Below are 17,626 nucleotides of genomic sequence, written 5' to 3' on the forward strand. Positions count from 1 at the left end.
TTAACAAAACAATAAGTTTTAAAATATTTATGAACATCATTTAGCAGGTCTACAAAACGTACATTTGAGCTCACAAGAAACAAACTACTGCTGTGATTGTAAGTTCTCCACATTCGATATTTTGGCAAGGACAAGTCTTAATGTCACGTTGACATAAAAAGTACAGTACAATGTCTATCGATTAGACACAAAGTGTCATCCCAGTCGTCAGTTTAACAGGCATTACGTATAGTGAGCTGCTTGGACATTTAAATTAATACATAAATGCTGCTCATGTAGTCATGTTTATTTTTGGAACATTTTCAGTTGAGCAAATTCGAGGTCATCTGCTGTACAGTGATTCATTTTTATTGGCCGTGCTAGCAGCGTGGCTATAAGGAATCTATCTATCTGTCTATCTCTACCTGTGGCTGTCGCCCTTTGGTCCGAATATCTCAATAACCACGCAATTTGTGTTTAGTGTTAAAGTGCCCATATTATGAAAAAAACACTTTTTCTGGGATTTGGGGTGTTATGTTGTGTCTCTGGTGCTTCCACACACATATAAACTTTGAAAAAAATCCATCCATGCTGTTTAGAGTGAGATACAATTTCTGAATGTGTCCTGCCTTCAGTCTCTGGGTGAGCTTCAAAATCGGCACGGCTTGTGACGTCACAAGCCGAAACGAGCAGGCTAACCGCAACCATTAGCTCGTAGCGTTAGCATGCTAACGCTAATGCTAACGCTAGCATGCTAACGCTAGCATGCTACCTCGTTCTCAATAGCAAAGCACTGCTACAACACACACAAGTTCACCATAATCTACAAAAGAACTACTTACATGTGCGCCCTCATTTAGAAGTCTCCCAGCTAATCCTGCCTTGTAACTGACCGAAGTTGTAGAAACAGCCTTTCTTTTACTGTCTATGGAGCTAGCTAGCTGACATGATCTACATCTGAGCTACTGGGCATGTGCAGTGCAATCAAAGATAGTACAGAAGAAGAAGAAGAAAAGAGGTCTCACTCTGTAGCTAAAACAGAGACCAGCTGAAAAGAGGAGCTGCAGCAGTGAGAGAGAGCACTGCAGTACAACAAAAATATGGTGTTTTTTGAAAATTAAACCATGTAAACCTATTCTGGTACAACCTTAAAATACAATTATGAACCTGAAAATGAGCATAATATGGCTGCTTTAAGTATCAAATGTTAGCATGCTAACACGTTAAACTAAGTCGGTGAACTCCGTAAACATGATCTCCATTAACATGTAAGCATTGTCATTGTCAACAATCTTCCAGGGACAGATCATTTTGATGTCTCATCATGGAACAGGTAAACTGACCAGTAGGCAAATCTCCAAACTGTCTGTGGATTCCATGAATTAAATCCTGAAATCTCCTGTTGCCTAAAGACAAGCAAATCCTGTAGACTTATATGGGTTGAGTAACTTTACATGACAGGCTAGTCCCCATAGCATTCCAGAATGGGAGAAAAACGTGCTCTGGTTTATTGGTATTTCTTTAAACCAATCACAATCGTCTTGAGGGGCACTAAGCACCGGACACAATGACGGTGCCGCTGCAAAATAGCCTCGGAAAGGACCTAGTTTTGGTGGAACGTGTACGTTCAAAGGTTGTTTTCAACAGAAAACTCAGATTGGACAGATAGTCTAGCTAGCTGTCTGGATTTACCCTGCAGAGATCTGAGGAGCAGTTAACCATAGTCCTCAGAAATCCACCAGAGTTTAGAATAACAACACAAAGAAAGCGGAAGGTAACGGACATCCGGCCTAAAATGAGTGGAACGTCGTTGATATATACTATTTAACAGGTAAACTGACCAGTAGGCAAATCTCCAAACCATCTGTGGGTTCCATGAATGAAATCCTAAAATCTCCTGTTGCCTAAAGACAAGTAAATCCTGAAGACTTAAAGACACACAGGGCCCTATTTTAACGATCTAAGCGCACGGCGTGAAGCACATGGCGCAGGTGCATTTAGGGTGTGTCCAAATCCACTTTTGCTAGTTTGATGGCGGAAAAAAGGGTTGTACCTAGTGTGGTTTATTAATTCATAGGTGTTTTTTGGGCGTAACATGCAATAAACCAATCAGAATGTCATCTCCCGTTCCCTTTAAAAGCCAGGCGCATTTGTACCTTGGCGCATTGCTATTATGATGGTGGATTTGCACTGTAATATTTTTATTTGTAATCTTTTGCATGTTTGTGTGCTGCTGCTCTTTCTTGTGTGTGTGTAACAAGCATAGTGTGTGCACACTGTGCATAAGCCTAGGCGCATTTTACTAATTTGCTGTTAAAATAACAATCAAATACTGCGTTATTGACTTTAGACCAGGTTTTTGTTGGTCAATGGCAAGATCACTTCCCCCTGCCTCAAGATAGCAATACGCCAAGAATGCACCTGAACACATCTAGTTAACCATAGTTCTCAGAAATCCACGGAGTTTAGAATGCCAACACGAAGAAAGCAGAAGGTAATGGACATATGGCCTAAAATGAGGGACATCCGGCGGAATTTCCGACGGCACCTGAACAATCCCGGAAGTGGAATGTCGTCGATATAGACTATTTAACAGGTAAACTGACAAGTAGGCAAATCTCCTGTTGGCTAAAAACTAAATCTTGAAGACTTAGTTGAGTAACTTTACATAAAATTTGATTCCCAGTTAAACACAACACAATGCCCACCCCCTGCCACACACTCTATTATCACCCCCGTCCCTCGCCCCCGTCTGCTCCTCATTTAGCCATGCGGCGTGTCCCAGTGCCTCAGTAATGGTTCCAGTGTGCCGGGCTAGTCAGGAGAAATGACAGAGCAGAGAGTCAGCCTCAGACCTGTAGGCCCAGAGCTCCGTACTCTGTCATTAGACACTTTAATGCAGCAGCACCACAGCCTGCTCGCCTCACTCCTCTCCCTCCCTCTCTGTCCTCCTCTGTTCTCTGTACCTCTTTCACTCTCACTCTTTATTCCCACACATATTATTCCATGGTATAATTTACTCACACACTGAATGATGTGGATAGTCACGCTGGGAAAAAAGAAGTTAGATTGAGTTGAATAGAGTCTAGTGGCATATTTTAAAGAGGCAGGAAGGGGTTTTCGGAGACCGAGGAAGTGCAACATCAACAGGTTCATGGCAGTGGGTACGGAGTGTGTGGTGGTGTGTAATTAACGGTAATAAAGATTTTCACTATGAGGACAGTCATGCTCACTAATTAGCTTAGGGTGAAATTGAAATGTCTTACTTGCTAGTTGCACTGATACAAATGTCTGTCCTAACATAGTCATTCAAATATGGTTCCAATTCAAAACCACTTTTTTTTTCTAGAAACAATAATTTTCTTGTTACTAGTGCTGTGCCCCGCCTTGTTCTGTCTTGTTTTATACAGAACCTAATTTCTAGAAAATTCCTGAAACAAAGGAAATGCCGGAACAACTCCTGGAACAAGTCAAATTATCTCACTCCATTGTCAGATTTGTTCTGGTATATAAAAAAAAGAAAAATGGATGGCTCAATGTGAGAAGAATGACTTACTCAGCCAGATATGTTGCTACTGTGTGCTCACGGCTGCAGATGTTTGACTTTAAAGTTCGTATTTACTGCCCCACTAATTTAAATAAAATCTGCTGTCAAAGGTTATGGAGCTACTGGGTCACACTTGGACCCTGAATATAGTTCCTTTAATCATAGCTGTTCAACTAATATAGCAGATGTTTCTCCATGGCAAGACTGAATGTGTCTGTGGCTCTGTGTGTAATATTCTCATTATTGCCCTCTCCCTTGTCTCTCTCCGTTACGTTGGAACATGGCTGCAGATGAAGGGGATTCGCCCTCTGGATTGGATTGGCCCGGCTGTGCCATCCACACCACATTAAAACCCATGACAAACACTGAGACGTTAACAGGCAAAGCGATCTTGTCAGGCGACGGAAAAACCTTGGCATGTTCCTTATGTGAAATAAAGACATCAGAGCAGCGTAGTTGTCTCTGCCCCGTTGAGAACACACTGTGATGCCAGGCCTGGTTCACAGACCACACTTTGCCAGGGATGTAAACAAACAGCGCTGGCTGGCCCAGAGCAGGCCACCCAATGCTGGAGAGGACAGATCAGTGGCTCCATGTGGTGGTCATGCAAGATGAGCTGGGGTTAATACTACCGTTAGCCAAATGCTGCTCGTACTAAGCTGGAACACAGATTCTTAATTGGTCTATCTGTGTGAATCATTTGCTCCTGTCCGCTTTAGGAGGTGTTGCAATTTAAAGCCACTATGTGTAAAATGTTCATGAGATTATAGCAGCTTTTGAATAATTCTTCTAAGGGCTTCTGAAGTTTTTGTCCATAGAAATGTGAGATAATGTTGGTGACAATTGGTGCAGAATATGTGGTGTTTTCCGCCACCTGATCTCAGTGTCCTCCTTAAGAGAAGCAGTTAGACTAAAAGGTCTTGTCACAAGGTCTGCTTACTTGGTAGTTATCTTTTACCTAAGTTTGGAGTATGTGTGCTCACACCGGAAAAACCCATCCATCCATCCATCTTCTTCCGCTTATCCGGTAACGGGTCGCGGGGGTAGCAGCTCCACCAGGGGACCCCAAACTTCCCTTTCCCGAGCCACATTAACCAGCTCCGACTGGGGGATCCCGAGGCGTTCCCAGGCCAGGTTGGAGATATAATCCCTCCACCTAGTCCTGGGTCTTCCCCGAGGCCTCCTCCCAGCTGGACGTGCCTGGAACACCTCCCTAGGGAGGCGCCCAGGGAGCATCCTTACCAGATGCCCGAACCACCTCAACTGGCTCCTTTCGACGCGAAGGAGCAGCGGCTCTACTCCGAGCTCCTCACGGATGACTGAGCTTCTCACCCTATCTCTAAGGGAGACGCCAGCCACCCTCCTGAGGAAACCCATTTCGGCCGCTTGTACCCTGGATCTCGTTCTTTCGGTCATGACCGGAAAAACCCTATATAAATAAACTTGACTAGACCAGAAAACAAAATTTGTTTTGAAACAACAAATTTAAGTACACATTTAGTATACTAAAATATGCTGATGTAGCCTACACTAATGTCCCTCAATGTAACACATAAAGGAGAAGCAGCAGAAAATTGCGTTTAGGGGAGATACAGCTTCATAAAAGTCTTGGAAAACAAACTAATAAGCATTGAATACAAAAAATTAAATTTAATTGCAATGGCACTCCAAAGTCGCAGCTTGATTGGCGTCTATGGCATGTGCATTATTTCCTTTTTGTTCAAATTGATAAACTACATTTATTTCCTGTATGCTAACTGTAACAATATACTGTGACAGTTAGTATATTGTACGTATTGTATCAAATCAGTAAAGTATAGACTTGAGACAAAGCTAGAGTGTATTGATTGATTTTCTGTAAATGTTCAAATTCTACACATAGTGCCCTTTAATATATAGATAGACATTTTGAGATGACAAGTGCAGATAATAAAATGAACGACGGCTTAATTCCATTTGTTTCTGTTTCAGCACCCTGGAATTGTGCATGCTGGCTCACTGTCACGCTGTCATGTCTTACTGGGACACTTGAATTGACGGAGCCATCGTTAATGTTGTTAATTACACACATGCTTTTCCTACAAGTAAAAATGACTTGTGAAAAAGGCTCAGTATTAAAGGGGCGCAATGCAGTTTTGGCCATTTCTTCGCTGTTTTCTCGCTTTTTGCTGGCAGGTTTCTCTATAGAGCTCCCCCTACAGCTTCGGAATAGATATTTGTCAGCTCCTATGTTTACTTGTGTCTGACTCCTCGCTAGGTCAGTCTGCCGTTTCCTCTTTCTCTGTTCCTCCAACAATGCTTTCCTAGCTTTCAGCTTCTTTTTTGCCGGCTCAGCCATGACGATACTGTGTAAAACTCCATTGCTACCTTGTTCTTATAGCTAGCTGGTTCCTCTATGTGTGCAGTGCCGTGAAGCAATTTGTTACATCACGAGACCTGATATCACGCCATACTTCCTGACGGTTTCGCTCACAGGTGCTAGGGAAAAAAAAAGACCTGAAAAAAGTCATATAACCATTCCAATGACTTCGAAGCTGTTCAGTTAAGGTAAATTAAGCTAAAAAAACTGCATAGTTCCCCTTTAAGATTGGATGATATACACTTCTATATTGTAGTTGCGTTTCTCTGTAATGGTTGGTCACCATAGCTGCAAGAAACTAATAAGACTGTAAGTAATGGGTTGTCTGTGTTGCATGCATACCTGTTGGGTTGTACCTGTGTGACCTCAAACACAGTGGCTTTCTAGCTCTGTGCCCTCAGGTGTGTTTATGTTTGTGACAGCTTGCTTTTGCAACAAAACAAAGCTCTCCACTACCGGCTGCTGCCCTTCGCCGGCTGAAAATAATTACACTCTGTTTTGCAAAAACGCAGCAAAACTTCACCCGCGTTTGCCCGCACCCTCCGTCAAAACGCAATCAGTGTTAAAAGCTGACTATTGTGGCCTGCGCGTTGTTTGTTAGATTTTCAGCGATGACGTCTTCACTGTATACGTCTGTAAACCGCAGTCATTTCCGATGCTGCAATTGTTAACTGTCAATGTTTACTCAAATACCAAATAGTGTTGAAACACGTGTCAAGTTGCACCTCATGAGGATGGGTGTTTGCCTAACCACAGCGATGTTTGTTTCAGTTCCAACCATAACAAACCTGGAGATATTGAAACCCTCGTGCTGGCAGTCCCTATTTAACTTGTCTTGTTAGCGTCAGCGCTTTTCATTGCACCATTAAAGGATAAAAATATCTCCTATTAATCGTGTAATGAGATCTCTCAGGCCTCTTCTGGGTCTGTAGAGACATATGGCTTTGGCGTACACACGGTGGTATCACTACTGTTAAAACTGAGATATAATAAGACCACAGCAGCAGTCATTTGAGAAATATATTATCATATATTCTTGAACTGTAAGAGACTATTTAAAACTACTACTACTACTGCTGTGTGTTGGACCACAGGAGCGGACTTCCTTGCATTTATTACCTCGATTAGAGGACGTATGGGCTCAGTGCCGCGTGAGGGAACTTTTGAACCCCAGGTAAAGCAAATTCCCACATGTCAAAGATCCAGCTTCTCTTTTTTTTTCTCTCCTATGTGACCGCACCCCATTTAGGCCCATGCACGTACTACAATTACTGTTCCGATGAAACAGGGGAAAGGCTGTTGCACCAGAGCTGGAAGCCAGATCAAAGGGGATATGTTAATTTTTTATTTGACCTCTTCCTGACCGTCAATACTATGACCACCAGCGGTTCTGCGGTACAATGTTGTTAACTCTCAACCGCACGCTTCATTTTGCACAAAAACACACACACACACACACACACACATATAGTGTATGCACGCTCACAGATTTGCTTTTTGTGCACACATTGCTTTTAACTCATGATCGGCAATGCACTTTGAGGCAATAAATGTAGGAGGGGTAGGTTTCTGACAGTCTGCGTATACAAAGAAAACGCCTGTTTCTTCCTTGTCATGCATTGAGTTTCTCTTTTTGTTATAAAGTGATCTGGGTTCAAAGCTGCCACTCCACAAAAGACCTTTCACATTAACTTGATTAATGGATCAACCGAGTGATGTTTTTACCTGAATGTCTTTGTAAATGTCTCCGTGCCCTGGGCTGCGAGCAGTAGGCTAGTGTTGTGTTTGACTCGGGTGATTAGGTGATTAAACTTGTGTCTCCCCCTCATTAAGGGCTGGCAGATGCCAGACGCTTGAGAGCATGTGCTGAGATACTGATGAAAAGGCTGCTATTTGTTTTCTCTTCTGGTGATACTCGCGGAAGCATTTCTGGGCTTTTTTTAGAGCACGCTGGTAAAAAAAAAAAAAAACTACATTCAGAGAAACCTTTGTAACAATGTGTCTGAGTGCACTGATGGTGGATGTGTCCCCTTAGGTCTATAGTGCATTAAGGATGGAATGGCCACACAGGATTTGCCCTTGCGCTCTCTTTAATCTGGTGTCAAAATCACAACAGCACGCAGTCTTCATCAACAGTGTGTTATGCAACTGCAATATGATATCTCCAGCTCCAATGTGTTTTTCTTTGCTTTGACTTTCACAAAAGACTTAACATAAAATGCATTTTCACATTACAATGCTATTATAGTCTTTTCTATACATCCGAGTGTAAAGCAAACATATGATCGCATAGTGGTTATAGTTTGTATGATTTTAAATAGAGGAGCATAAGCATCATTTCACATTATTTTAACACAAAAAATGCTAAAACATTCTGAATAAACATTTGTCCACGGACAATAAATGGAAAAAAGAACGCCATTTTGTTTTCTACATGCAACATGTTATAGACTTCGTACAAAAACCTTGTTACAATATGCAAAAACCACATTTAACAAAGCCTACCTGGTGTCAAAAAAATCACAACAGCACACAATCTTCATCAACAGTGTTATGCAACTGCAAGCGTTCATATCTGTGTAGCAAAGAGTAGAACCATTACCATCTGAAATTACTAGAAAACATTACGGTCGAGATCCATCCAGTAACATAATAACTAAAGTTTGTAGGATTGACAATATATCTATACTCTAAGATGTTAGCATGATGCTAGATGTTTCTCTGATAGGATCGGATCTAGCACGAAGGTTTTTGCGTATCAGACTTAACTGGCTATTCTATTGGTCAACCAGGAGCCGGTGCACTGTTAAAGATGTTAAATTGACACTTTGTAACTTTTAAAAAAAATATTTAGCTAAGTCTCATTAGTCTTCAGAAATTTTGAACTCATAGGCATACAACGCACTGTGGATCATTTCAATACACTCAGGCCTTTTGCTGCTGCAGCTTCACTTGGTCTGGTATGACCAGTAGCTCAGTAGCTTGTGGGGGCTAATGTTAACTAATCGCTATGTTACTGAGATTGTTGAGTTAGTCCACTGACTCTCTGAATCTTCTCTACTTGTGCTATTGTTTCACTATGTTTTACCACTACTCTGTCACTGTTAAGTTTTGTTAAGATGTTATATATATATTAGTACAGAAAAATACTTTGCACATCTACAACGTGAAACAGGTGGTAAGAGGTGGACAAGCAGATCAAAAGTTGCAAAGAAACTCCGGCACACTGTCTAACTTGCAAAAGATATAAAGTTTAATAGTAGGTACTACACCATCTTCAGGCAAAAAAAAAAAAAATAAAATAAAAAAAAAAAAAAAAAATTGCCTGAAGATGGTCTAGTACCGAAACGTTGCCTACTATTAAAATTAATATTTTTTGCAAATTAGACTGTGTGCAAGAGTTTCTTTGCAGAAAATATTATTCAACAATTGACCACACAACTTCTTGTCTCGTAGTGATGAAGACATCAAGGATTATCACCCGACTTTGCAGTTCCCCTCAGCTCTAAGCTTTACAGTATATCGTCTTTCAGTTTATTGTTTTCATTTTCTGGTCCACAACTTTACTGTTTTGGTTCACTCTCACTGCTCTCATACAGTAACACCAATTTAGGCAGCAGGCAGCTGTTTTCAGTAAAAATAGCTAAAAAAAAACAACAACAACCTAGTCCGGCTATCACCAGACCAAGCTCAATCTTTTAAGATTGAACATGAGTCTGGGGAGTCTGCTCTGTATTTGCTCTGCACAAGAGGCGTGATCAACGGGCATACTTCAAATGACTCTGTACGCAATTGGATAGTCCTTCAACCAATCAGACCAACGATCCGGGTGACGTAGCAGCGACAGCAGCATCAACGGGTTGCTGCGCTTCGGTGGCCGGCTTGTTGAATGTAAACAAAAAGCTGCTTGGTCGCTTCTCTATGGTCATCGTGTTAAACCCGCCAATAGCACGCCAGGTGGATAAGCCAGTTTGTGATTGGTTCCCGCACATTTGTAACGGAAGCAGGATAGATAAACGTACAGGTTTCCAGCCTGAGCTGCAGGGTGAAATCAAATCGCCGGCAGATCGGGCTGGGTTTACCCAGTCTAACAACAACAGCTATACACTACCTGCTCAGCAGCAACACAGTTAGAGAAGCTGGTGAACATAGTGGAGCATTTTGCAGCTAAAGAGTCAGATATTTCCCTCCGTTGCTGGAGTTAGTTCAAGTTTTGAATGTAACACAAATGGGAGGAGATTAAGGGATTTATGCATACTGTTGGGTGCTTATAGCAACATTAGGGAGTGTGGATGCAAGTTAATAAAAGTTAACAATATGATAATAAACAAACTGTGCCCATATCCAGCAGTTGCCTTGTGTTGGTCATTGCCTGTGCCACTGAGCACCACTGGTCAGTAGTGGCGGAATGTAACTAAGTACATTTACTCAACTACTGTACTTAAGTATACTTTTGATATACTTTAACTTGAGTATTTCTATTTTAATGTAGTTTTGTACTTCTACTCCACTATACTTCAGAGGGAAATCTGGTATTTTTTACTCCACTACATTTACTTGACACTTATAGTTACTAGTTACTTTTTACATAAAAAAAATGATTAGTTTATACAAATGATATGATGCAGTACTACACTACTAATTTACCCAGTATTATACAAAGTATCTAAAATGGGCTCCACACTGACAAACTACAACAATGAACTACTCTTACATGTATTTGTTAGTGATCAAATCAGAATAATATAATATTCTATAATATAACACTTTGAAAGGAGCCACTCAGGCATAATGAGTGCTTTTACTTTTTATACTTTACGTACATTTTGCTGATAATACTAATGCGTTTTGACTTAAGTAACATTTTGAATTTGGGACTTTTACTTGTAATGGAGAATTTGGTATTTCTACTTTTACTTTAGTAAAGGATCTGTGTACTTCTTCGACCACTGCTGGTCAGTAACTGGTAGTCATAAGTTCACTGATGTGCCGCCATGCTTGTTCAGAATATCTTTCTTTTAAAAATATTCTTTTATCTTTAAAATGACACACTGTAAAATGACATAATGAATGAATGCAGGACACTTTCAGAGCATAGTTTGAATACAAAATCTCCTTTTTTGAATACAAAATTTCCATCATCAACATTTGCATGTAAGACTGATGCCCCAACCATTTCCTTTCATTCATATAACACCTTTTCTTTTCACTTAGTCAAATAATCCTCTACTAATTCTTTTAGCAACATTAGAAAAAAGGTTTAGATCAGGCAGCAGATTTGTGCTGTCGTGTACGCACTTTTTAGTCACGCTTTCAGAGTCAGGTGGAAAAATGGCAGGAGGAGCTATACTTTGGTCTGTGTTGTGAGGCCTGAGGCTCAGTGCATGACTGCCACCTAGTGATGGCTTAAGAAACTAAATGGACTGGTGTGGTCTTCTACAGCAGTGATTCCCAACCAGGGGTACATGTACCTAGGGGTAGTCTATATCCTTCACGTTCCACTTCAGGGATTGCTCCGGTGCTGCAGGAAATTCCGCCACATGCATGTATTTTCTGTTTCCTTCCGCTTTCTTTGTGTTGGAATTTTAAATTTGGTGGATTTATGAGGACTATGGTTAACTACTCCTCAGATCTCTGCAGGGTAAATCCAGACAGCTAGCTAGACTATCTGTCCAATCTGTGTATTCTCTCGACTCTTTCGCAGCTGCTCTGTGCGGAGCTTAGCACCGCCCATGACGATTGTGATTGGTTTAAAGAAATGGCATTAAACCAGAGCACGTTTTCCTCCCATCCCGGAATGCTATGTGGAGTAGCCAGACCCTCCTTCAGTGCGCTTTGGAGGAGGGTCTGGCAAAGCGAGACTAACCCAGGGAGTACTTTTGCAGTTGCCAGGGGGTACATGGAAAGATTACAAAGTAGATCATTTAATTTGAAAAAATAAAAATAGAAACTATGATTTGATTAAAAGAATATATCCACATATTAACATTAAGTCAACTGTAACACCTAAACAGTACATGTTGCAGTTATGTAAGAGTGTGTAAAACTAGTCAGTAAGTGAGCACAGAAGTTTAAACAGGTAGCTAAAAGTAATGGATAATCAGTTCAAATAACTCTTTAAAAGTAACCATGGATAAATGGTTGAAACATTCAGCTTCACTCCAAGTAGTAGTAGCCTAGTAGGCTAATAGTAGTATGATTGCTGACCAAACCAACCAACATGATTGACAATTCAATTGTATGAAAAAATTACTTTTTACCACTTATATATATATATATATATACATACATATATATATCAGAATGGAGTTTATTGCCACAGTAAGTTACACAAACGTGGAATTTTTAATAATATATAATAGCCTAGTAGGCTAATAGTAGTATGATTGCTGACCAAACCAACCAACATGATTGACAATTCAATTGTATGAAAAAATTACTTTTTATCACTTATATATATATATATATATATATATATATATATATATATATATATATATATATATACATACATACAGTGAGGAAAATAAGTATTTGAACACCCTGCTATTTTGCAAGTTCTCCCACTTAGAAATCATGGAGGGGTCTGAAATTGTCATCGTAGGTGCATGTCCACTGTGAGAGACATAATCTAAAAAAAAAAATCCAGAAATCACAATATATGATTTTTTAACTATTTATTTGTATGATACAGCTGCAAATAAGTATTTCAACACCTGTCTATCAGCTAGAATTCTGACCCTCAAAGACCTGTTAGTCTGCCTTTAAAATGTCCACCTCCACTCCATTTATTATCCTAAATTAGATGCCCCTGTTTGAGGTCGTTAGCTGCATAAAGACACCTGTCCACCCCATACAATCAGTAAGAATCCAACTACTAACATGGCCAAGACCAAAGAGCTGTCCAAAGACACTAGAGACTAAATTGTACACCTCCACAAGGCTGGAAAGGGCTACGGGGAAATTGTCAAGCAGCTTGGTGAAAAAAGGTCCACTGTTGGAGCAATCATTAGAAAATGGAAGAAGCTAAACATGACTGTCAATCTCCCTCAGACTGGGGCTCCATGCAAGATCTCACCTCGTGGGGTCTCAATGATCCTAAGAAAGGTGAGAAATCAGCCCAGAACTACACGGGAGGAGCTGGTCAATGACCTGAAAAGAGCTGGGACCACCGTTTCCAAGGTTACTGTTGGTAATACACTAAGACGTCATGGTTTGAAATCATGCATGGCACGGAAGGTTCCCCTGCTTAAACCAGCACATGTCAAGGCCCGTCTTAAGTTTGCCAATGACCATTTGGATGATCCAGAGGAGTCATGGGAGAAAGTCATGTGGTCAGATGAGACCAAAATAGAACTTTTTGGTCATAATTCCACTAACCGTGTTTGGAGGAAGAAGAATGATGAGTACCATCCCAAGAACACCATCCCTACTGTGAAGCATGGGGGTGGTAGCATCATGCTTTGGGGGTGTTTTTCTGCACATGGGACAGGGCGACTGCACTGTATTAAGGAGAGGATGACCGGGGCCATGTATTGCGAGATTTTGGGGAACAACCTCCTTCCCTCAGTTAGAGCATTGAAGATGGGTCGAGGCTGGGTCTTCCAACATGACAATGACCCGAAGCACACAGCCAGGATAACCAAGGAGTGGCTCTGTAAGAAGCATATCAAGGTTCTGGCGTGGCCTAGCCAGTCTCCAGACCTAAACCCAATAGAGAATCTTTGGAGGGAGCTCAAACGCCGTGTTTCTCAGCGACAACCCAGAAACCTGACTGATCTAGAGAAGATCTGTGTGAAGGAGTGGGCCAAAATCCCTCCTGCAGTGTGTGCAAACCTGGTGAAAAACTACAGGAAACGTTTGACCTCTGTAATTGCAAACAAAGGTTACTGTACCAAATATTAACATTGATTTTCTCAGGTGTTCAAATACTTATTTGCAGCTGTATCATACAAATAAATAGTTAAAAAATCATATATTGTGATTTCTGGATTTTTTTTTTTAGATTATGTCTCTCACAGTGGACATGCACCTACGATGACAATTTCAGACCCCTCCATGATTTCTAAGTGGGAGAACTTGCAAAATAGCAGGGTGTTCAAATACTTATTTTCCTCACTGTATATATATCAGAATGGAGTTTATTGCCACAGTAAGTTACACAAACGTGGAATTTTTAATAATATATAATAATATACATTTAAAACATACATTGTGAATTGATAAAGTGGTACGTGAGTTCATCTGACATGCTGTGGGGGTACCTCGGACCAAAAACGGTTGGGAACCACTGATCTACAGTATATTCACATAAACCGTCCGCTGTATAACTGGCCTCTGAACGAGCATGGTTGCATGGGTGACAAGCTTTCCTACTCAATATGTCGTTTTTGTCTATTATTCACATCCCACGAATATACATTAAGAATCTCCTCCAAATGTCCTCGCTGTCTTTACATTTTGTTTCTAACTGTCATCTCTCCTGTGTTGTCTCCTTCAGGCCCGCATGGCATTGGACAAAGGAGCTCAGGCTGTTATCTTTGATGTCAGTGATGATGCCAACGCTGCTGCTGAGGTCAGTGTGCAGCCACAGCTAGCGCTATATATTTATCTATAAAATATGTGAGACAAAAAAGCACACAGAAATGTCACATTTCATATTTCTGTGTATTTCTCTTCTTGCTTTGGTTTGCACAACACACACACACACACACACACACACACAAACACACAGCTGCGAGAAACCGACTCCCTTCCCCGTCCAGTCGTGTTGGTGGAGGCGGAGGATGCTGAAGAGCTGATGAGTTTGGTCAACAAGAACGAGGAGGCCAAAGTTCGTATTGAGATCAAGGTGGAGCAGCCTAGATGGGTGAGCAGTGAAACACATGGACACACCTCTCTGACTTTCCTTTCATTGGCTGGAAGAATATATAATGAAATCATATAAATATTATGCTCTCCTTCCATCCTCTTCTCATTTTGCAGCCACATGATGTGGGTATCCTGCTCACCATTGTCCTAGCTATTCTGACCATCGTCCTAATATTTGCTTTCCGCTCCAAGTGCAAGTCCAACAGGACCTGGGTGAGTGAAAGCAACAACCTTGGTAGAAGTGTAAAGCTCACAGAGATGAGGTTGACAGTGGATCGTCTTCATTTTGGATGCGCAGCTCTGCTGGAGATCTTGTAAAGGTTTTTCTAACCCCTGCTGCTTGTGTGTGCAGGACTCTGTCCATCAGCAGACCATGCGGGCCATTAGTCGATTGGAGACCAAAACCTACAGCTCCCAGGGCTGCTCGGGCTCTCAGCACCACCAGGCACCCTGGGGGTCAGCCAGCAGCTCCAACTCGAGTCCTGTATGTGCTATCTGCCTGGAGGACTTCCAGGACGGGCAGGTAAGAGCAGAGAGAGCGAGGAACATACTGGATCTGTAGATTTATCTGTCCTGGTCAGTTATTTATCATCACATCTACCTCCATCTCACTTTTATCCCAGCATTTGAGGATCATCTCCTGTGCTCATGAGTTCCACAAAGAGTGCGTCGACCCCTGGCTGCTACAACACCGCACCTGTCCCCTCTGTATGCACAACATCATGGGTGAGGAAAAGCTTATTTCCAGTCAAGTTTTGGTGAAGAAGGTGCCCATTAGACTGAACGAATTCAAACTCCAGAAACCTTTTTTTTCTTCAACTTTAACATATTAAGATTGTTATGAAGTTTAGTTTTCAATAACTACGCTAACTTTTCAAAATGAGGACCCTGATCATCTGGAAACACGTGGCTCTCTTTTCCATTCAGGCCACAATGCGGCAATAGTTTGAAATTCTACATTTTGAATTTGGATTTAAATTGATGTACAGTTTTACTAATACCAACTCAGGCATGTTAAACCAGCCATATCTCTGAATTTTAACCCCTTTTTGATTCTGCTATGGTAAGTGCTTTATAAATAGAAGTCACTGTTACCCTGCGGTTTTCTGTATACGTACACGTACTTGGCAATAAAGCCCTTTCTGATTCTGATTCTGATTCTGATTCTGACTGCTGCCTTGGTCCACAGGGACGGAGCGGCAGCCCCAGAGGAACAGACTCCAGCAGAGTCCGGAGCAAAGCCAGAGTTTCCTTCACCCTCAGCCTTACAGCAGCCCACGTAACCACCCCTTTCCCCAGCACGCCATCCCTTTCTCTATGAGGCCCCACTATCCTCGTGGACCCTCTGGACATTATCCCTCCCTGGGCCACTACACCGGCTCTTCTCCCGTGGATGCCCAAACACTACATTTCCTCACCAGCAGGCCACTTGCGTCCGGCTGTGGGTACCACCTTCCTGCAGAGGGTCCCGGGAGGCCCCACAGGATTGGAGGTAACTGCAGGACTTCCACTCACCACTACACCCCACGTCGGTCCTGCCACAACTATCGCTCATCCTGTCCGGCCCAGCGCAGTGCATCCAGCTCAAGACTGCACCACACCGCCTCCGTCACACCACAGCCGCGTGGAGTGCCGGCCCATAGCCGGCAGGACGACGGCAGCTGCTCGGGTGGCAGCTACCACACAGAACGCAGCGGATACTTGGCTGATGGGCCAGCCAGTGACTCCAGCTCAGGACCATGCCACGGCTCCTCCAGCGACTCAGTTCTCAACTGTACTGACGTGTCCCTGCAGGGGGTTTATGGCAGCTGGTCCACCTTCCGTAGCTCTCTGAGCAGTGACTATGATCCGTTTGTGTATTACGGGCCAGGGCCTGGGCGCGCCCCTCGCAGGAACAGCCTGGAGGCCGATGCCCAGGCCCGGCCCAGGTCTCTGGATTCTGTGGTGAACAAAGCGGGCTGCCCCGAGGAGCAGCCGCAGACTGTGTTCAGCCACATCCACTACCACCGCCACAGACACCACCACTATGAGGAGGGGGAGCACAGCCAGGGCCCGAGCAGAGGCTCGGACGAGGAGCAGGGGGGCGCTGCTGCTGCTGCTGCTGCAGCAGCACCTGCTCCTCTTGTCCTGGACAAAGACTTGCCTGTCTGCCCTCCTAAGCACAGCACCTGCCAGTGCCCAAAGCCAGACCCCACAGATCGGCCCAGTCCTGGGACAGAGTGTCAGGACCATGACCCCAGCAGCCCTGCAGGACCTCCTGTCCTGGTGTCTCCAATCCCTTTACAGCTTCAACCCCACTGCTGCCACCAGGGGCACGGACACCCTCCCGCTCCTCTTGGGCGAGTGGGTGGCTGTGTGCTTGATGGGCCCTCTGTTCGCTTCCACCAGAGCCTAGATCTGCAGGATGACCGTAGCATCCACATCCACTACGGCCAGGGCCCGGGCTTCTGCTGCTCCCCTCCGGAGCTGCACCCTGCCTTGCTCCCCGTGCCCCTCATTCTGGACTCTGGAGGTATGGAGGACTGGCCTTGCTATGCCGGGGCCCATGTTGTGTGGCAAAAGCGGGTGCAGCAGGCCCGCTCAGAGCCTCAGCTCTTGGGGCCTGGGACCTCTATGGACAGGCCACCCTGCAGGTTCCACCACGGCCCTGCTGCAGACCGCAACACAGACATTTGTTTGTACTGCCAAACATTACACTACAATCAGGGTGGGTGTCTCACTTTTTTATCTTTAATAACATGACCAGCCCTTTGGACTTAAAGGATAATTTGGGGTTATTATTTTTTTTTTATAGTTTTAGCTGGCATTTCTATTGCTTGTAATAATGTTGTACTCGCCAAAATAATTGGTAAGTTGTGGGAACATGGCGA

General features: G+C 43.0%; 1 protein-coding gene across 2 annotated transcripts in view; it reads left to right on the top strand.

Moving 5' to 3' along the window:
• Window positions 1-17,626, top strand: part of LOC116058126 (E3 ubiquitin-protein ligase RNF43) — a 96,546-nt gene that overhangs the window by 75,651 nt on the left and 3,269 nt on the right. For both annotated transcript variants that reach the window (XM_031310787.2, XM_031310788.2), the window contains exons 3-8: window positions 14,386-14,460; window positions 14,620-14,754; window positions 14,871-14,969; window positions 15,109-15,279; window positions 15,380-15,482; window positions 15,946-17,463. In XM_031310787.2, coding sequence (XP_031166647.1) covers window positions 14,386-14,460; window positions 14,620-14,754; window positions 14,871-14,969; window positions 15,109-15,279; window positions 15,380-15,482; window positions 15,946-17,463 — 2,101 coding nt within the window. The remainder of the gene's footprint in view (window positions 1-14,385; window positions 14,461-14,619; window positions 14,755-14,870; window positions 14,970-15,108; window positions 15,280-15,379; window positions 15,483-15,945; window positions 17,464-17,626) is intronic.

The sequence above is a fragment of the Sander lucioperca genome, chromosome 13, assembly GCF_008315115.2.
Source record: "Sander lucioperca isolate FBNREF2018 chromosome 13, SLUC_FBN_1.2, whole genome shotgun sequence".
Lineage (NCBI taxonomy): Eukaryota > Metazoa > Chordata > Actinopteri > Perciformes > Percidae > Sander > Sander lucioperca.